The sequence below is a fragment of the Engraulis encrasicolus genome, chromosome 13, assembly GCF_034702125.1.
Source record: "Engraulis encrasicolus isolate BLACKSEA-1 chromosome 13, IST_EnEncr_1.0, whole genome shotgun sequence".
NCBI classification, from domain to species: Eukaryota; Metazoa; Chordata; class Actinopteri; order Clupeiformes; family Engraulidae; genus Engraulis; species Engraulis encrasicolus.
The window spans coordinates 31,745,839-31,767,345 of NC_085869.1; the positions used below are offsets into that span (position 1 = coordinate 31,745,839).

General features: G+C 43.8%; 1 protein-coding gene across 2 annotated transcripts in view; it reads right to left on the reverse strand.

Moving 5' to 3' along the window:
- Positions 1-7,349: 7,349 nt before the first annotated feature.
- Positions 7,350-21,507, reverse strand: part of arhgef7a (Rho guanine nucleotide exchange factor (GEF) 7a) — a 50,730-nt gene continuing 36,572 nt past the window's right edge. Inside the window, exons 14-21 of one of the 2 annotated variants that reach the window (XM_063213698.1) lie at positions 21,214-21,292; positions 20,143-20,282; positions 19,738-19,959; positions 16,610-16,706; positions 15,483-15,572; positions 10,815-10,911; positions 10,299-10,353; positions 7,350-9,686 (exon numbers count right to left, since the gene is read on the reverse strand). In XM_063213698.1, coding sequence (XP_063069768.1) covers positions 9,564-9,686; positions 10,299-10,353; positions 10,815-10,911; positions 15,483-15,572; positions 16,610-16,706; positions 19,738-19,959; positions 20,143-20,282; positions 21,214-21,292 — 903 coding nt within the window. In that variant the 3' untranslated portion in view covers positions 7,350-9,563. Of the gene's footprint in view, positions 9,687-10,298; positions 10,354-10,814; positions 10,912-11,431; positions 14,213-15,482; positions 15,573-16,609; positions 16,707-19,737; positions 19,960-20,142; positions 20,283-21,213; positions 21,293-21,507 lie in introns of those variants that run through there. The other variant, XM_063213699.1, reaches the window with a different exon arrangement.

Genomic DNA, 21,507 nt, shown 5'->3' on the forward strand with positions numbered 1-21,507 from the left:
GCCTATAGCCTTAGGCTAGTGGTAGGCTATGTAACCTGTTTTTGATGACCATTTGGCTTTCACATTTCTAATGTTTGAATTCTGTTATCAAAGTAGGCTAGGCCTGGCCTATTCACCAAGCGCCTGAGGAATAAACACAACATATATACGCTAACTAATTTCCAGGAGTTTTTCCAAAGAACTGCATGTAAACACTGGGCTCATTTAAAATCACCCGAATGGAAACCAGTTTTGTCTAACTTGGAACATTCCCACTTACAGTAGCACTGTAGAAAGGCGATTCCAAGCATTTCTCTCTCCCGTTAGTGCAGCACGCCCTCACGAGGAACTCTGAAGTGTTGCACCTGTCTCGTCCTGTCACCTGCTGAACCAGCACTGAAGTTAACAGCACTGCTCCATCCCACCAAACCCACTAAAAGCGCTAGAATCATGTATCTCGTGCAAGTCTACAAAACAAAAACCACCAGAAACTTACATTTCAGCAGTTGTTTTCCAGACTCGGACGGTTTGAAATGTGTCCCTGACGTGGACATCCATCCACGTGCAGAGCCATAGCCTACATTCTCTTCATTCACGCTCCGTTCGAGACTTTACGGCCAATCACGCTGCGTATTGAGGGTCCCATAATAGACTATGTGTTTGATAACTTTTAAAGTTAAACTCTTGTATTTTACATGGCTTTATTGCTATTTTGTGAGCCCAAAGACACTCGGACAGACCGACATGCGTACAGGAGCACACCGGAACTATTCTTGGTCCAACACTGACATCTGCTGTTATCCCTGTATTACTGTTGGTGAGGCGAGTGAAACAGCAGGGCCTACACTCAGAGTATTCAGACTGTAACAGTATGCCTATAGGACCTACATGCTGTAACATCTATTCACATGTTATAGACCAAATGATAATCTTCATGTGGTATTTCATTGTTGTATAAAGTAGGCCTACTGGAAAATCACACTCAAGTAAAACTATGGGTAGGCCTACCCTACCAAAATGTTACTTTAGTAAAAGTTCAAGTCTCTGAAAAAAATACTACTTGAGTTGAGGAGTGGCTACTGTTGTTGCAATTAACGAAAGGATAATGGCTTTCTGGCACCTCACATCATGGTCTACATTTTATTCAGTAGGCCTATTTTACAACCTGGTAAATGACAATCAATACTAAAAATTGTGCCAGCATCACACTCACACAGTTGACTATTGTAATTAAAGATGAGAAAAGGCAAACAAGGGAGAAAAAATGCTTTTTGTAATGAGTAACTATTTGTCCAAAAATGTAGTGAAGTCAAAGTGAAAGTAATTAGAAAAGTACAAAGTCTTCCAAGACTTACTTAAGTACAGTCGTGTATATAATATTACTACTGCAGTATGTCACAGCAATATTACAGTAGCAGCAGTTAAATATATAGTAATATAACTTTTATTTTAAAGGTACACTGTGCAGGAAATGGTCAAAAGGGTACTGCAACTATGCTGCTCATTGAAACTGGGTTGCCTATTGCCTATTTTGGCTGAATTTAAGGATACACTTCCACTCCCATTCTGGCTCATCATTAGAAGCTTCAGTTGGCCAAATGATTTACAGCGCTACGTCAATTCGTCTGGCCCTTGTCTGTTCTTAGATCAAAAAAACTTGTTCTTCATAAACCCAATGCTGGCAGCACACGCCTCCTCTGTAGCCTACATGGGTAAATGACCAGCTCTGACACAGATCAAGTAGGCTACTAGGATGCACCCCAGCCAATCAGCACACAGTGCTTCACCAAAGGAAGAAATCAGGAACCAAATTTGACTGGCTGCTGTAGCCTACTCAAATATCAAAAGCCTTTGAGCGAAACCAACGCGTGTAGTGATCTTTTGCAGCAGGTGTCAAGCTGTGTCATTTCAGTGATAGATGCGTTTGTTTATCTGGGAGCATATAATAGGCTATTCTCATGCTTTAGTTAGAAGCCTATGTTTTGTCTTTTCAATCAGCTTCCTCGACACGTGGAAAGGTGCCCCCCCCCCCCCCCCAACACACACACACACACACACACACACACACACACCATAAACTTAACGACCGTCTCTTAATTTTACTTACTCTTCTTGTAGCACAGGTGACGTAGCCTACACCAGTTTCGGCCAGAACACTTTTTCTGCATTCATGTCCTTATAAATTGCTTACTTTTCCATTATAGTAGCAAAAGCATATTTGCTTACCGTGTGTGATGGACAAATCCCCCGGCACAAATTCCACTGATGAGGTCCCCTGGGATTCCAGCTACTACTACAAACTTTGCCCCAAGTGGATTGATCCGATACTGCAAATGGACACTCGGAAAGAGGAGGAGGAGACTGTAAGCGATACTGTAAGCACTGTACAGTTCATCACTGTAGAAGTATTCACAGAGGGGGAAATTATAGGATCTTGCTTTGCAAGCATTCAAAGTAGTATTTCTCCATAAAATATGCAACTCCACCTCGAAGTAAAGGTTATGCTCTCACATGATCTCTCCACATGTCAAGCAGAGCCGGAGAGTACAGTATAGGTACTTTATTGTTCCTGTGGAAAAATTAAAGTAGATATCCTTATGGTGTGGCTTTCATCCGAAAGCCAGATGAAAACAGCAGGTGTACCAGGATCACCATGGTGAAGATGATTGTGTGCCGAGTCACCGGGGTGAAGAGGAGGATGCTGACCGTCACAGGTGATGCCGAGTCTCACAAATCCCCACACCTACCTCCCCCGCCATACTCCTCCTCCCGCAGGTCACCATGGTACTGGTGGTCACCAAAGTACCGCATCAGCACCCCAGTGTCAGTCCCAGACAAACTCTTCAGACAGCTGGAATCCAGTGCACCCCCATCAGTTACCAGCACATCGCGTCTCCACTAGGAAAAGTAGGATTCCTCCAGCTCAATCAATCCCTAATTCTAGCCACAACAGTCTCCAGAAGGTCTTGGTCTGTTGACTGTTTCCTTGTCCAGAAAGCCCAGATGAAAAGAGAGAAAAAAGAGAAATAGAAGGGGGTCAAGTCTTGCCCCTCCATTTGACCTTTCTCTCATCCATATGGCGTCTGGTTTCAGATCCATTGAACCCGGTCCAAAAGGTCCAAAAGGTGAGCGCAAGGCAACTGAGAGACACTGCGGTGTGGAACTTCTACTGGAGTGAGGAGGAGTGGAGAGAAGAGCAGGAGCAAGAGACGGCAGGTATGGAGAGAGGACCAGAGCGTGAGGAGGAGGAGGAGGAGGAAGAGGAGGAGGAGGAGGTGGGAGAGGAGAGGTGAGGTGGGGAGAGTGACAGTTTCAAAAGAGCGAAGCAAAGACAGGAAAAGTGAAGGTGAGATAGACAGACAGCACAGAGAGAGAGGGTGAGAGAGAGAGAGAGAGAGCGAGAGAGCAAGAGAGAGAGAATGAATATCAGCTTCAGAGAATGAGCAATTGTAAGAGAAAAAGTAAGAGGATGAGAATAGGAGAGAGGTAGAGAGAGAGAAGAGGGAAGAGAAAGGATGAGTGAATGCCATGGCTAGCCCAGCCAATGTCTGACTAACCTGGCAACTGAAAAGGCTTCTGATCCAACATGAGCCACAGCCTCCCCCTGCTCCACACACACATACACACAAAAAGAATAGAAAAAAAGAGAGAGCTATAGTTCTCCTCTTGCCTTCCAGTCACTCTCTCTCTCTCTCTCCCTCTCTGTACATGAATACATTACTATCCACACAATAACGCCGCGTATTGTTTATGAATTACCAGGCTTCCGGCCCAACAAAGGATATTTTCATAAGAAAACTCTAATTCATTTCAGCCTCCTATTTGATTAGAGAGGAGAAGAAAGGGAGCCCTTTGGTCAAAGCCCCCGAGGACTCAATGTTTTTATTCATTCCTGTTCAATAGGGCTTTATTGCCTCTCCTTTCAGGACCTGACGGGGGAAAGCTTTTAGAGTTAAACATTGACAAAAAATTATTGGGCGGCTGTTTTTTTTTCTGCTTTCTTTCTCTCTCTTCTCCTTTCTTTTCTCTCTCTCTCTCCTCCCACCACCCCCTTTCTGTCGTTGTGCAATAACAAACCCCTTCAAAAGGACACTGAGCTCCCATCCATCCATCCGTCCATCCATCCCTCACCCTCTCTCTCTCTCTCCCTCTCTCTCGCTCTGTCTTTTCTCTGTCTTTTTTCTTTTTTCGTGAAATTGTAAAGGCTGGAAATTAATGACAGACAGTAGAAAGAGAAGGAGAGAAAGGGAGGGAGCGGGCGAGAGAGGGAGAGAAAGGGCGAGGGAGCTTCTCAGCCACAATACATGTCAAATCTAAATGATCACTGGCCAGTGAATGGACCGAAGGGGAGGAGAGAGAGAGAGAGAGAGAGAGAGAGAGAGAGAGAGAGAGAGAGAGAAGAGCTCTGAGGTGTGTGTGTGTGTGTGTGTGTGTTGGGGGGTGGGAAGGTTCGGTCTCCACTTGTTCATATAGTAATCAATAGCTAGTGTCCTAAAATGTCTGGCTATTCTCTCTCTCCCTTCCAAGGACAAGTTTCAAGACCCAACAAAGACAAGCAATTAACATTAAGGGCAAAGACAGGACCAGCAACAGGTGTTTCTGTCCTACCTTGACACATAGTGACACACACTCAACCCCACCAAACACACACACACACACACACGAGAACATGTTCACAGACCGCAAACAAACACACACTCACATGAACCAACTCACAGGCAGGACAAACTCTCACTAACTAGACTGCAGGCACTACTGCCTCTGAGAACTCTGCACATGTCAAATAATGTCTGTGTGTACCGGTATTTGGTACTGAGTAGTGCCGTTATTCCATTTTAATGAGTGAGAATAGGCAAATGAAATCCCATAATGCCAGACTGATCAGATAGTATGGTTGATAGTATCTGTCCGATACTATCTGATTGTGCACAGCACACTCATTCATAGTCAAGTAAAAAAGGGCGGCATTTCCAGATTTACTCATACCCTTTTACACCTGTGCTCTGAATTCACAGTAATAACATGTGCTGACCACATCTCCACTTCCCGTTTCCCAAAAAAAGAATGGTAAGAATGCAAGAGAATAAAGCAAGCAAGAAAGAAAACCAAGACAGAAGGGGTGCAGGGAGAGAGAAAAAAATGAAAGGCCAACCTGGCATTTATCTGCAGGTTTTATCTCTCCCGCATAAAAGGATAAATCAGGATAAATCAAGGGGTGTCTCTTTTTTTCGGTGGCGGGGCCCCGGCGAGCCTATTGTGTTTATGCGGGAATATTTAACGGTAGACAAAAGGTGACTTTCTCCTTATTCACCGGCGAACAAGGCGACGCGGGCTGCTCTGAAAAGGCTGACATTTGAGCCCCTTTTTGCCAACACCAGCAAAATTATATCCTTTCCATTGTAAATCAATGAAGTAGAATCATCGCGCCCACAAAGGGGGAGTAGATTGCCTTGTCACTGTAATAAGGCTTTGGGCGGGCAAACACACACACACACACAACCTTCAGACACACACACACAGTTGTCAACACATCAGAAATGGAAGAAAGGCAAAAGAGCACAGAGACGACATCCTCTTCCTCACCCCTCGCCTCAACCTCACCCTTCATCCTCTTCATCTTCTTCATCTCTCTGCCCCACCCAATGATATAAGGCCCTTTCAAGTATTAAAACTCTGATCCCTTTTTCTCTTCTATTTCACTCGTCCTCATTCCCAGGAGTACAGTAACAGAAACCAGTGAGGCCACATCAGATGTAGGTACTGAAACTCTGACACGTCCACTCCATTCTCACTTCTCTCTCTCCACCGAGGTGAAGGCCTGGAGTAGTGACAAAGAGAGATCTGCTTTCCTGCTGTTTATGTAGAGCAGTGTTTCTCAAAGTGGGGCGTAAGCCCCCCTGGGGGGGCGTGGAGGCATCTCAGGGGGGGCGTGTGACATCTGATTTTGGGTTTTTTCTCCCAAGGAAATGATTTCATGTCTCGCCAATAAGTCAATACGTTTAAAGCCCTCACCAACATTATATGATTAATTGTCATGAATTTGAATAGCATAGGAAATGAACACACATCTGCATTCAACTCCAGTCTCTCCCAATTAAAATATCACATTTCCTTTGTTCCTTTGTCACCTTTCCTTTGATTCTGCGCACCGATCCCAAAACCAGTCTGCGCGAATAGGCTACTGCTGTTGCTTGGAGGGGCTCGGAAGCATTCAGACCCTCTGAAGGGGGGAATGATGGAAAAAGTTTGAGAACCACTGATGTAGAGGATTGATGGTACGTTGAGAAAGGAAATACAGGTTCAGCACCATGGGGAACACATTATGACTGTACGGTATGCTCCAAAGTGGGTCAGGGTTGCATTAGGCCAGATCCACACCGGAGTGTGGTGGGACAACACAGCAGCGAGAAGATGACTGTCTTTCTGCCTAGTAGCATCGGGCGGTGTGTTCTACTCTGCCTTTCACAGCGTCGGTGTGCGTGGCCAGTGCTAGCTTGCTACCTTGCCATTCTTTTCCACGGGACACCGCCGGCCCCTGCGGTCCAAATTTCACTCGAGTTCTATTTTCCAAATGCAGCACGGACTACTACCACCGTGATGGTGTGGAAAGACAGATCCGTTTCCATGTATTTTCGCCACCAATAGTAAAAATCGATCCCACCCCATTTTGGTCTGAAATAGGCCTTACAATGAGATGGCTGTTGTGTGCTCAGCGACTGTGATGATGTCTCATGAATGCACCCATACGTGGTTTCATGCCTGGAGAAAACACACACACACATATACACACACACACACACACACAAATATAATTGTGGGCCCTCTGAAAAAAGAATATTGTAATGGGACCCCATGGCATTGTCTTCTCTGGCACTTGTGAACTTAAGAACCCTCAAATTAACTACATCACGCCTGACATGCCTTCTGGTGACTGCTGAATATGCATCTTGTGACTTGGATATGAAATGTCAACGCCACCATGGTCCAGCAGGTCATAATTAATCATCCAGACCCATGTAAACATGTGTAGCTCCTCTGCGCTACAGTATCTGATGAGGCAGTGGTCATTAATGTTGCTATGATACTGGACGGGGACTACAGGAGTCCTGCTGTGTTGCGTTGTGTTGGACTGCGTTAGGCCTCATTCACAACGCGGTTACCACCAAGGCAGTTGTCACAATGCAGTTGTCATGGAAATACCTGCAGAACGCTTTCTATTGTGTTCCAAATGTCACAGAGACAAGCGTGTGTGTGTGTGTGTGTGTGTGTGTGTGTGTGTGTGTGTGTGTGTGTGTGTGTGTGTGTGTGTGTGTGTGTGTGTGTGTGTGTGTGTGTGTGTGTGTGTGTGTGTGTGTGTGTGGCCCGTGGGATTCAATCGGTGACAGTGATTTAGATGTTTGTAAGATTTGATGAAACTGAGAAATGGCAAACATCGGAGGTGGACAAAGGAGTGGAAATGTCTCGATTATCTTCATCTTACTGGCTTCTATTCAGTCAGAGGTTCACACAGAGTCCACCTTGTTTCTGTTTTGAACAAAAAGAGTAGATGTCTTTATTTACAGTATACATAGAATGTTCAACAGTTTCCAGAACCATGTAGTGAGACTTAAAAAATAAATAAGCTTCCAACTGCATGATCACGCGGGACCACACTTCTTAGCTTTTGACAACTGCAAGTTTCACAAAATAAAATATTTCAAGATAAAACCGTAGTGGTGCGCATTGTTTTGGTATGTCTACCTCTAAACGTACCTCTGACATTACATGAAATGTTGGCTAGTACCTTTTGAGTTTATCACAGGAAAGTTAAACATAACATATTAAGGCGCTTAACCTTTGAACTTGGAATAAATTGGACAACCTGGAGGGGACGGCATACATAACATGGGCATTATATATACAGAATATAGATTTACATTATTTTTTAAAAAGTTGAAAGTATAAATTTAGTACCTCTTCTTTCTTTCTTCTCCCAAATACACACATGTGCGCACACACACACACACACACACGCACACACACACACATTTGTGGTTCACATCCCAGAGTGGTTCAGTCCAGGTCATAAGTTTTGGTCAAAGACATAGCTTCATTGCAATTAAACACTGAGGTCAATAACTTAGCTTAATTACTAGCATGAGGCCAGGTAATCCATCCCTGTTCAATTCACGTGTATGTATAACACTCGTACACTTAGGGCATATTCCAAAAAGGTAGTTAAGTGACTAACCAAGAGAAGTCAACTCAGAGTGAGATATAAAAAAAACTTCAATAGAGAAGACTTTTGGAGTTTCATCTTTCAATTTAAACAAGGCCGCCGTATTCTCCTATTGCAGTGCAAGACTTGCCACCTGCTCAAGGTTACCATAACCAGGTTCCAGACAAGTCTCCACCCAAACAAATCTCTGTTCATCATATTGTCAAGCTGGACATTTCTCCGCTCACTATTTTTCAGAGGCGGATGGCTCTCCACTAATGACGTCTGTGTTGCCTTACATTTTTGTTAAGTACCTGAACATTTCTTTACTGACAGGTTAGGGTAAGGAATGGGTTTTGGACCAGGCACAAACTTGCCTGGTTAACACCAGACCTAATCACAAGTGAGATTAGGTCTGGGGAGTTGCCTATTGTAAATTCCGTATGGGGCCGGAATACTTGGCTATTATGACACACTGCACTGCTCTCTGATTGGGCAGAGAAACTGTTAAGGTCGGAATGCTTGGCCATTATGACACAGATCCCATGATCTTGTACGTTATGAGTCATCCTCGCCATACTGTCTTTCAGATCGAAACGATTGTGTAGAACTAAAGGCAGTATGGGAGTTCCCAGGCTAGGCACAAACACTGGTGGCCACAAATGCACTTTCTTCAGTGACATGTCAGGGATGGGTTTTCACAAGTCACAGTTTGACATGGATCTCTCTTAGAAAACCCATGAATGGAGAAATGTCCCTCTTGAAATTTGATGAGCGGAGATTTGTCCACCTGTGCAGCTTTGATTGGGCAGAGAAATGTCCAACCTCCAATGAATACAGGCAGTCACTAAACGTGCTTTCTGGAATACCCCACTGGCTGCAAGTTGCCATGGGGATGCATTGTTGTCGTTTTTCTCAGCACTGATTGGTCAATGAGGCACAGGGGGCGGGGCAGTGCAGTAAGGCTGCCGGCGTCACAGTGGAAGGTCATAGGTATACTGTATCTTTATATGCATGTGTTGTGTCTATGGTGAAGAGTACCCTGGGTCAGTTCATCAGCAGGATGGCACGTTTGTGACTTGTCAATCACACAAACTTTGCCCCAGTCACATCTCACATACTAGTATTACTTAAACACGTGTGCACACTCACACTCTCTCTCTCTCACACACTCACACACACACACACACACACACACACACACACTTCACCGAACACCACCAGGCACATATTTGTACATACCTTCAACAAGCACATGCACACACTCACAAACACACACGCATACACCACGCAACTTCAAAAACATACAGTACAGAAGAATAGAATCACAAAATGTCCATGCACGCACTCCCACACGCTCATGTACACACACACAGCTTGTGAAAGCTCATAAGTTGGTCTCGTCCCAGGATGGGTCGTTCATGTTCTTTAAGACTTTCCTCAAAATCCTTTCTAGATCCTTCCTCGCCCTCTGCTCCTCCTCCAGAGATCGCTTCATCTTCTTGTTGTCCTTCAAAAAAGGAAAAGGTCAATGACGAAGGTCATTAGAGCTCATCACAGCAGCAACAGCAGTGTACACACAGCAGGAGCTCTGGGGGGGTGGGGGCAGTTTTAAGGGGCCCTACGGATATTAGGACGTTAGGTCGTATGGAGGCCTCATGTGCAATTGATCCGCCAATGACAAATGGTAAGCATAGAGCCAGAAATCCTGTAGCCACAGGACCTTGTGAAAGAGACTGCCAATATATTTCCCTGTAAGCATGCGAATTTGGTATTGGCCTCTCAGTCTGTTTACCATGAGCACTGTGAGGTTAGCATAGGGCAAAAAGGACCGACTTCCAGCATTACAATTAAGCATTACATGGCAACATAGAAGGCTGGTCATAACCTATAAACCCATAACCATCACCTATATAGCATCTTAAAATATCAAAATGCCATCAACACCAGTGATTGTTGTTCTAAACTACATGCAACCTTGTTAAGAAGGTCATCCACATATTTACTGTAATGTTAGATTGTGTGTGCGCGCGCGCGTGCGTGCGCGCGTGCGTGCGTGCGTGCGTGTGTGCGTGTGTGTGTGTGTGTGTGTACGATAAAAGACATCTCTCCCCACTCTCACCTGTTTCAGCTCCTGGACCTCATCTCTTAAGCCGTACACTACGTCCACAAGGCTCCTTGAGAAGAACATAAAGGCACACCAGTACACAGGTCAGGTGGTGACAAAAACCTGGACAGTCCCCCTCACGCCCTCCGCTTGCCCAAAGGCAAAGTGAAGTAAATATGTGAACCCTAATTTTGCTAATAGAAAAATCACTTTTAAAACGTGTAGACTACTCAATTGGTCAAAATCACTGAATTATATGGCACGATGCTTCCGAAACTCAGTGGCAATGGTCAACTAGTAGACTTACTCAACACATAGTTCACAACGCTCAGACAAGGCTATTGAAACGGTGTTCAAGCCCCTCTTTTTGTAGTTTTAGAATAGTGTCTATTTGTACATAATTGATACGTTAATATTATATTTATATTGTCCATACAGTATTTGTTGGGTGAACCTTGAAACGAGGCTTCAAATCTCATTGCACTGTGTATGACGACATTAAAGGATTTCTATTCTATTCAGCGTTCTTACTTCTCCTCTGCTCCCGTCTGGCCATTGCTCTTGGTCTCTCCGATGACGATTCTCTCCACAGGGAACAAAGCGGACGGCCCCGTGTTGCGTCTCGCGCCTGTTTTTCCAGGAGACAAAAGGGGGGGAAGGAAAAAGGTACCCGCAAAGATTTTTGCCATCAGACCTCCAGCAGAACAAATCCGCAACACAAAACCAACCAATCAAAGACTTGGAACAGCAGTCACCTGACAGGCAGGTGAGAGGAGTCGAATTGAGTGACAGGTTAAGAAGAGTCCCAGGACGGGTCTGGGCCACCATGGCAACGGTGCAGTGTGTGAGGAGGGGGAAGTCAAGGAGAGTGAGGACGACGACGAGAGACAAAAAGTTGTGAGTGACGGGGGAGTCGAGTTAATCGGCCATGCAGAATAGTGTGTCAGTCATCCAAGTGCAGGCAGAGGAGAGGGAGAGGAGACAAGACAGGTAGAAGAGCTTTATGTAATTCTGTAAAGGGAGTACAGACCATGTGGTGCTTCGTTTTAATTTGAGCATGTGTGTTTACGAGTGAGTTGTTGACCAGAGACAGCAACCAAGAGTGGTGTAGCATGAAACAAGCCTGTGTCCCACTCACGCTCACACACTCACAAAAATACCATAACAACCATCTAACAAATGAAAGGTTTATTCAAAATGTATAATACATTGTCTTCTGTTCCTCTTGTTATGCTTTTGTATCTTTTTTATGCTTGTAACTTTTTTTCCCTTGAACGATTCACCATTATCATGTTTTTTTGTTTTATTGAACGGTTTCTGTAGACATCACTTGCAAGATTTTAACTTTGTACACAGGATTGCAACAGTACAACATTGTACGGTACAACATTAGATAAGAACGTCCCAATTCTTTTTTTTTCGTCTTCTTTTACTGGACAGTATTGAGTCACAAAGAATATCACACAACATGTATTGTAGACTTATATAATTGTATTCTTTGCTCTAATACTTGCAGGATGTTTGGCAAGACAATTCTTTTTTTTTCTATTATTTAGTTGTTGCCACGATGAAAGGAAAGAAAAACACTTTTTTGTACAATAATAATGACAAGGAATAGAAGGTTCACCCGCTTCGTAAACACTGAATGTCTGGAGCTTGGAAACAGAAAGGAGAGGGAGGGAACGAACAAAAGACGGAGAGAGAAAGAGATAGAGAGAGAGAGAATATAAAAATATAAGAAGGAATAGGTCAATAGGAAAAGCCAGAAATGGGAAATAGAGGGGTAACAGAATGAAAGAGGCAGAGAGACGGTCATACAAGGATGTGAGACAAAAAGTGAGAAAGAGAAGTGAAGAAGGGGGGGAGAGAGAGAGAGAGAGAGAGAGAGAGAGAGAGAGAGAGAGAGAGAGAGAGAGAGAGACCGAGAGAGAGAGAGAGCGAGACAGAACAAAAGAAATGAAAACGATTCACCCCAAAGGCTCAGACACGTGCCTTCCCTTCATTGTTATAGCTCTCATACTGTACCTGATTTACAACGAATTCACAACAACCCATCGAAAACAACACCGTCAACATCAACACGTTTTTTTGTCTTGTAAACTTTCATACTATTTCGGCGTAAACGTTTTGACACAATCATAAACTCTTAAAACACACAAGTAAAAGGAAACTTACACACAAGCATACCGTTAAGTGTACAAAAATAATTTAAAAAATACAGTACACATATAAAATTAAGAATTCCGGGGAGGAGGGAGGAGGGATTCATTGATACATGACAAAGAGTTTGTGCAACTGTCCCAAAATGTACCTGCAGAATCACATACATACAGTACGTGACCATCGAACTTTAACAAGTTTACTTTCATCGTCATCACCTATAGTTTGTGCTGTAGTTGTACTGAGTTAAGTACTGAAACCAAGTTAAGCTCCCTGTAAATAATTCCGTGTTGCCATAGAAATGGCCATCAGAAGGGTTCTGGTTCAAAGTTTGTGTCAGAACCTGCTGTTCCCATAATACAGATAATATAACAACCAATATTATTAGTTTCTACATGAGAGAAGGCGTTCCAAGAAGGTGGTTTGATGTCTAATAATCAAGCTAGCAGTACGTTACCTCAGAGTAAATCTGCTAAAAGGAGAGCCCGATAGATTCATCCTGCTATCAACATCAAGCCATGGCTCCTCTTTTAGGAGACTTACCTCATGCTGCCGAGTTAACATACCCAAAGAAGGCTAAGTGCTCTGGAATAGCCTGCTATACCCCAGATGGTCCCAAATATATCTATATTTTAAGTTACAACAATGTTGTCCTTCTATTGTCCTGGTATGAATATGCAGCTACTGTGAGGATCTGAAATAAGAGATCTCATCCTACACCCCCTCCATAACGAGAGACAGAGGAGGAAGCATCTCTGTCATAAAAGGTCTCTGCTTTGGCCAGGTATGCTTTCAGTAATGCAACACAGGGACAATGGGGCCGAAGGCAACAACACACATCCATTGGCCATTTTGATAAGGGTTGTACCATTAGGGTAGAGGGGGTGTGGGGGTGTTTTATTTTAAATGGGCTTGAGTGTCGCGAGCAGTGGGGTATTGGTGGGTAGGCATTCCCGTGCAAAATAAAAGCTCTGTGAATGAGGGAGGGCTTGATCAAAAGGATAGAAGGGGTGGGTGGTCAATCAATCCATAAAAAAATAAGGGGTGGGAAATAGAAGGGGGCAGGGGGCATTGCAGAAAAGTGCATACACTCAAAACAAACAAAAAAGAATAAATAAATAAGCAAATAAATAATAAATATTTCCACATTCGTTGGGGACAAGGGCTGCAACAAAACAAACGTACCAAAAAGACTTAACTTAATGAAATTTACCTGGTTAATTTGTGTACAAAAATAATTAAATAAATAAATAAAAAAAAACACAAAGATGAATAAATAAGACATGGATTAACGACATTCATTAAATAAAAGTTAAAAAAAAAGAAAAAATACATTTAAAAATCAAATTAAATCAAATAAAATCCTCAACTCAAAGAAAAAGGTACTGGCATAACAATGAACATACCGAGGAGGAGGAGGAGGAGGAGGAGGCAAGGTGAAGTGTCGTGAAGGTGGAGAGGAGAGGAGAAGAGAGGAGAGGGGGAGGGAGGACGAGTGCCGAGGTCGCCGTTTGGTTTCTTGTTTATTCATTTGTTTGTATGTTTGTTTGTCATTTAGTTCTGGTGGGAGATGTAGGAGCTGCAGCTCTTACGGGTGCTCATGGGCCCTGTCCGGTAACTGTGGGCCGTCCATATACTGTCATAGTCCGAGTCCTCGGAGAGGTCCGAGCTGCCCTCCGGCCGCGACACACTGCTGCGGCGGCCCAGAGGGTCCACACTGGACGACTGGTCCAGCACGTGGTTGTGCATCAGGTCCGTGCCCTGCCACGCTGTATTGGCGCAGGAGGTGGTGGTGGTGGTTGATGGGGTAGGTGATCGGTAGGTTGGTGGGTGGTGATGATGATGGTGGTGATTGTAGACAGACGGTTGAGATGGTGGTGGTTTATGGTTGGTTGGTAGAGATGGTAGGTGGTGGTAGACAGTTGGGTTAGATGATGGTGGTGGGTGGTGGAGATTGTTTGGTTGGTTGATACAGTGGTGGGTGGTGTTGGTGGTTCATGGTGTTGGTTGGTTGGTGGGTTGGTTGGAATGGTGGTTTTTGTTTCAGGTAATTGATGGATATGTTGAGGGTTGTTTGATGGTAGTGGTTGATTGGTTGGTTGAATGATTGATTGGTTGGTGGTATGCAGTTCACATGGAGGTTGTACCCGTAGGAGGTGGAGAGTAGCGTCGGTGATGAGCAAAACCAGATGATGTTGGATGGGAGGATGGAGGAGGAGAGGATGGGGTGGAGGTGAAGGGGTGGATGGAAGGATGGATGGATGGACATGGCGATGCAGAGGGTTGCAGAGAAGACACATGTAGAACAGGGAGGAGAAGGAAGAGTGGGGGTGCATGATCAAAAGCAATGATCAAATGGAATTAATGATGAATAGAATTTGAAAATGTTAAAAAAGCAATGTTAAATATAGATGGATGGGTGGTAAATAAATTAAAACATGAAGAGAAAGTAAATGAATGATTTAAGCGAGGAAAAGTGGTCATCACACCACAAAATCAAGAGTTGAAAGGTTGAATTGATTTTTTAGAGAAAAAAATAAGTGAATAATTGAAAGGAGGGTGGAAATTTGTGAAGAGGAGAAGAAAAAAAGAGAAAATACTGTTAAAAGGAGGATCAGAGGAAAAAATCACTGTTATAGTAGTATCTAGACAGACAGTCAGACAACATCAGAAAAAGAGGACAGTTTCAAACAGAAGGAACGCAGAGGGAGAAGTATCTAGCTTAAAGTGGAATAGACATCCATAGGGTGACGAAATATGTATGATGTGCAAATAAGACTCTGTGTGTGTGTGTGTGTGTGTGTGTGTGTGTGTGTGTGTGTGTGTGTGTGTGTGTGTGTGTGTGTGTGTGTGTGTGTGTGTGTGTGTGTGTGTGTGTGTGTGTGTGTGTGTGTGTGTGTGTGTGTGTGTGTGTGTGTGTGTGTGTGTGTGTGTGTGCGCGTGCGTGTTCCAGGAATGCCCATTGGGTGAATGATGGCACTGCTAAAGCAAAGATATGAAGAATTCTGTATGTGTGTATGCCAGTGCGTGTAAACGTACTTGAGTTGAGGGTCTGCCTGGTCTTGGCGCTCGTGCAGTAGGCCTCGATCACCTTCAGGATCTGAGCATCCTCCTCAAGAGCTGCCGTACCTGAACACGAGAGTGAGAGAGAGAGAGAGAGAGAGAGAGAGAGAGAGAGAGAGAGAGAGAGAGAGAGCCAGAGAGAGAGACACAGAGAGAGACACAGAGAGAGACACACAAATAGAGGGGAATACAGAATCAATACCAAACGATAAATTAGCCTTGTTTGCAGTTGTGTAATGGACTTTGTGTTATATTTGTGTGTAGTGCTGTTGTGCTGTGTTGTTGTATGATACACTACGCTGTAACACGGTATGATGGGCTGTGTGTTTCATTGTGTGATTTTAAGTATGTTTTGTGTGCTGTGTTTCATTGTATGATGTGATGTGTTCAATTGTGTGACCTGCTGTGTTTTATAGAGTATATGCTCTGTGCCGTGTGTTAATATTGTGTGCTGTGATGTGCATTTCATTGTATGGGGTGATGTGTGTTATACTGTATTATATTGTATTGTATGATCTGCTGTATGTTATAGAGTATCATGTGTTCTGTGTTACATTTAGGGCTGGGTAAAATAATCGAGTTAATCAATAATCCACCGAAACGAATCGAAATTCACATAATCGATTCACAGGGCACAAAATCGATTTTTTTGGTTCTTCTTTTTGTTCTTTTTGTTTAATTTAGGTCTATGGAAAATACCCAGTAGGTATTAGTAAATTGGGCCTAGGCCTACTTATTACAAATTAGCAATATATTAACACTGTCAAGCCACAGCCCTTTGACATTTTTATATATATCGAATTGAATCGTGATTAATCGATTCAAAGCCCTAAGAATCGAAATCGAATCGATACAGGAACATGGCTGTGATACCCAGCCCTAGTTACATTGTGTGTTATGTGAAGTGGTGGTGCTACTGTGGTGACGTACTCTTGCCCAGGGCAAACTCCTCCTCTGAGGATTCAGCAAGTCATATCGTGGTATGGGATGTGTTCTCATAAGAGGCATTATGTTGTGTGTACACCTACTGTGTGTTCTGTATTATTTATATTATGTTAATGCTACATGATGTGTGACGGGGCAATGGTACTGTGATGACGCACTCTTGCGCAGGGCAAACTCCTCTTCTGACGGCTTCCTCTCCGGCTTGCGTTTGGGCAGTAGCTTCTTCATGCTCTTAGGGCTTTTACTGAGGTCCTGCTGTATAGGCACACAAGAAATATAACATCAACATGTGTGCATGTGCATGTGTGCAAGGTTTGCACAAGTGAGCATTTGTGCATGTGTGTGTGTGTGTGTGTGTGTGTGTGCGTGCGTGTGTGTGTGTGTGTGTGTGTGTGTGTGTGTGTGTGTGTGTGTGTGTGTGTGTGCGTGCGTGTGAGTTAGAGTGTGTGTGAGAGAGAGAGAGAGAGAGTGAGAGAGAGAGAAAGAAAGAGAAAGAAAGAGAGATAGAGCAAGAGAGGGACAGAGAGAGATAGAGCAAGAGAGAGACAGAGAGAGATAGAGCAAGAGAGGGACAGAGAGAGATAGAGCAAGAGAGAGACAGAGAGAGAGAGAGAAAGAGATAGACGGACAGAGGGGGCAAGAGAGATAGAGAGAGATAAACAAACAGTGAGTTACTGTAAGTGAATATGAGAAAGAAGCAAGAAGCAAGCTAGCAAGAAATATTGTGCGTAAGCATTTTAATTTACAGTAAAACATAGAATGGAGATAAAGAGCCAGATAGCCAGTAAGGAAGCACTTAATCTTTTCCGACAAGACTACAGTATATCTCCAGTATCACCAACATCTCCTCTACTGATACTCTATCCCTCTCCCACCAATATCATGCGATCAGTCATATCCCTGCCTGCACAGTAGGGCTGTAACGATACACTCAACTCACGTTCGGTTTGTATCACGATTCATGACCTACGGTTCGATACACCCCACAATTTCACATTTGCCAACATTATAAACTTTATGAATAAAAACTATGATAGTTTTTATGTAGAACAGGTTACTAATTTAAAAAAACTTTCAATATAATAATGATTATGCTTGGAAGCACTATCACTTCATATCATGTGGTTGTTTTCTGGGCTGATGGGTATCAAAATGCTAAAAGGGCGTATTACAATGCTGCCTCCTTGTATCGCGATACAGTATCATGACTCTGTGTATCACTATTTCTCGGTTCGATACCATATCGTACAGCCCTACTGCACAGCTTTGTGTAACTAGGGTCATCTGCGCTAGTTAGACACTTGGGGCTCGAACCCGCCACCTACCAGTCAACGCAGCAGTTCGAGCATGGGAGGCGCAGCACGATACAGCTGAGCTAAAGGTTCAGCATTCTATGCCGAAATCTGCTAGTTGGCATCTACAGTCCCAAGAAAAAGTTTGTACACCCTTTGAAATTTCTTACATTTCTGTCAAAATTGATCATAAAACATGGTCTGATCTTCCCGGAAATCTCAAGAAGGAACAATCAGAGTCTGCTTTAATTAATTCCACCCAAACATTTACATGTTATCATATTTTTATTGGTCATAAGGCCATAACATTCACAGGAGAGCAGGGCATAAGTAAGTACACCCTTGCATTAAGTAGGTTTTAACCCTCAGTTAGTTGCAATATCGTCAACCAGACTTGTCCTGTAGTTGCAGATCAGATTAACAAAACAATCTGTTTGTATCTTGTCTCCCTCTTCTTTAGAGAACTGCCTCTCGTCAGCAAGGTTTGTGGGATGTCTGGAGTGCATAGCTTTCTTGACTTCATGCCATATAATCTCAATTGTTTTGTCAGGGCTTTGACTGGGCTATTTCAGAATGTGTATTTCATTATTATGAAGCCATTATAAAGTCGATTTGCTTCTAAAGTATGGGTTGTTGTCACATTTCAGGACCCATACTCTTGTGTGCTTCAACTGTGTGACAGACTTCCTCACGTTTTTTCTGTAAAATATCACAATAAATTTGAGTTCATTGTTCCACTGATAATAGCAAACTGTCAAGGGCCTGAGACAGCAAGGAAGCTGCATATAATGATGATCCCGCCACCATACTCAGAAGAGGAGATGTAACCAAGATTAGCTAAAAATGGGATTCATTCGGCCAATCTAAAATTAATGGGGTTTCTGACCAAAAAAATATTGCTGCACCTTTGAGGTTTGCGAAAAAGCATTTATATGCTTCATAGAATTACTGCAAAATATTCTGTAGACCAGCGTTGAAACCAAAGTTGAATTGTTCAGGGGAACACACAATGTCATGTTTGGAGGAGAACTGAAGAACCACACCTTCACCAAAACATCATCTCCACCTTTGAGTATGGTGGCGGGAGCATCATTATATGCGGCTACCTTGCTGCCTCAGGTCTTTTTCAGTTTGCTATTATCAGTGGAACAATGAACTCAGAAGTTTATCGAGATATTTTACAGAAAAAAGTGAGATAGTCTGTCACACAGCTGAAGCACACAAGAGTATGGGTGCTGAAATGTGACAACAACCCATACTTTAGAAGCAAATTGACTTTAGAATGGCTTCATAATAATGAAATACACATTCTGGAATAGCCCAGTCAAAGCCCTGACAAAAAACAATTGAGATTATATGGCATGAAGTCAAGAAAGCTATGCACTCCAGACATCCCACAAAACTTGCTGACGAGAGGCAGTTTTCTAAAGAAGAGGGAGACCAGATACATCCAGATTGTTTTGTTAATCTGATCTGCAACTACAGGAAACATCTGGTTGAGGTTATTGCGACTAATTTAGGGTTAAAACCAATTGAATGCTAGGGTGTACTTACTTATGCCTTGCTGTCCTGTGAATGTTTACATCTTATGGCCAATGAAAATATGAAAACTTGTAAATGTTTGGGTTGAATTAGTTAAAGCAGACTCTGGTTGTTCCTTCTTGTGATTTCTGGGAAGATCAGACCATGTTTTATGACCAATTTTAACAGAAAGGTAAGAAATTTCAAAGGGTGTACAAACTTTTTCCTGGGACTGTATTTGCGCCATTTGCGCACTGAGGTAACCCCCTCCAAACACTCTCCTCACTGACCCTCTCCCCCATCCATCCACTTGTCCTACGTCCTTTTAGAAGCTAGAACACATCTTGCAACTAACTAAGCATTCGACACTCCCAATATTACCACCATAACCATGTCAAACACACACACACACGCACACGCACACACACACGCACGCACACACGCACGCACACACGCACACACGGCCCCCCTACCTCCTTGTAGCAGAGTGCGGCGGAGGGTCGTAGTGGGGGAGCGGGCCGCAGGCAGCTGAGGCTCCAGGGCTTCTGGGTCTTGGGGGGCTCCAGGGGCCCCCACATCATGGTGCTGTGGGGCGCGCCGTGCGACGAGGGGTGCGGCAGCGTGTGGTAGGCTGGCCCCACTGTCAGACTGCGGCTCTCCGACTGCCGCGACGGAGTCAAGGGGTGGGAGGGCAGCTGTGGGGCGAGGGGGATACATACAATGATGAGATGTGTTGAAAAAGTTGGGTACAAGCATGTTGGGCTTTTTTAAGTGTGTGTGTGTGTACCGTGTGGCAGGGTATGATAAAGGGGCTGGGGCTGGGGCTGAGGCTGTGTGCGTGTGCATGTGTGCGTGTGTGCGCGCGTGTGTGTGTGTACCGTGTGGCAGGGGACGGTGAGGGGCTTGAGGCTGGGTGTGGTCATGGCCGTGTGTTTGGTCTGGCGTGTCAGGTGATCCAGCCAGTCCTGCTGGTCCTGCTGCGTGAAGCACATCACCCGGATACGCTCAAACATGCTCCCTGCAGAACACACGCACACACACACACACACACACACGCACGCACGCACACTCACACACACACACACGCGCACGCACGCACACGCACGCACACTCACGCACACGCACAAGCGCGCGCACTCACACACACGCACACAAACACACGCAGGCACACAAACGCAAAACACACAGACATACACACAAGGGTCAGCTGAAACCATTTTTCTCAGACCTAATGATTTTTTTGGCATCATTAGTGTCCCTGCAGGCTCAAAACAAAACAAAGAACAAATAGGAGACAGACATGCTTGCGGTTGGAAAGCTCTTTGCCTAACTACAAGACATTCATGGGCGAGTGGACATAAATGATCTCAATAATTGGATGATGGTCTTCCAAGTCATTAGATAATAGAATAATAAACTATAAGTGCCAAGGGTCCCCAAACAATATGTTAGAGAACATATCATGTAAGATCTGTAGCTTGGAAGGCTTTAACTCAATATGAAGAGTTCCATTGCAAACTGCCGTTAACACCATCTTTTTATTATTTCATTACTGGAAAAGATCTATGTGTGAATTCTTGCCATTCAAATATTTTGAGGACATACCTTTTAAACCTATAGTATATGCAATGCATTTTGCAATGTAATCCAGTCCAACACCCACTACAAAAATGGTAATTTCCCAAAGTGTTCCAAAGTGGATGTGTACGTAATTTTGCAACTCATTTTGCAGCTCTTCGTACTCTTTCTTTGTTGCTTAAGTACAGTAGCCTATCTCAAGACGTCTCACATATTACAGTCTCTTACCAGAGAACTCAAATGCGTTCTGGTGGCTATAGAATAGAATAGAATAGAATAGAATAGAATAGAATAGAATAGAATAGAATAGAACATATTTTTTTCTAAATGTGGAATACATCTTGCATTTTGTCAAATCTTTGGTGTCTTACCAGACAGCTCAAAGGCATTCTTGTGGCTCTCCGTCTCCTCTAGTTTGGTCACCATCATTCCCGTCAATGGCAGCTTCCCCTGAGGCAGGCCAGACACATTCAATTTCAGAAATCAAAACGTCCATATCTCTACACCATTCACTCACAATGCAGCCCAGACACCCCTCTCTCAGCCCAGCCAACAGACACCACTGTTGCCCTTGTAAAACATTCAGCCCTGCCCATTGAAAAGCTGCAGTACTTTTTTTTACTTCCTCATTTTTTCTCTCTCTGTTTTTAAAGTCCTTTTCTTTT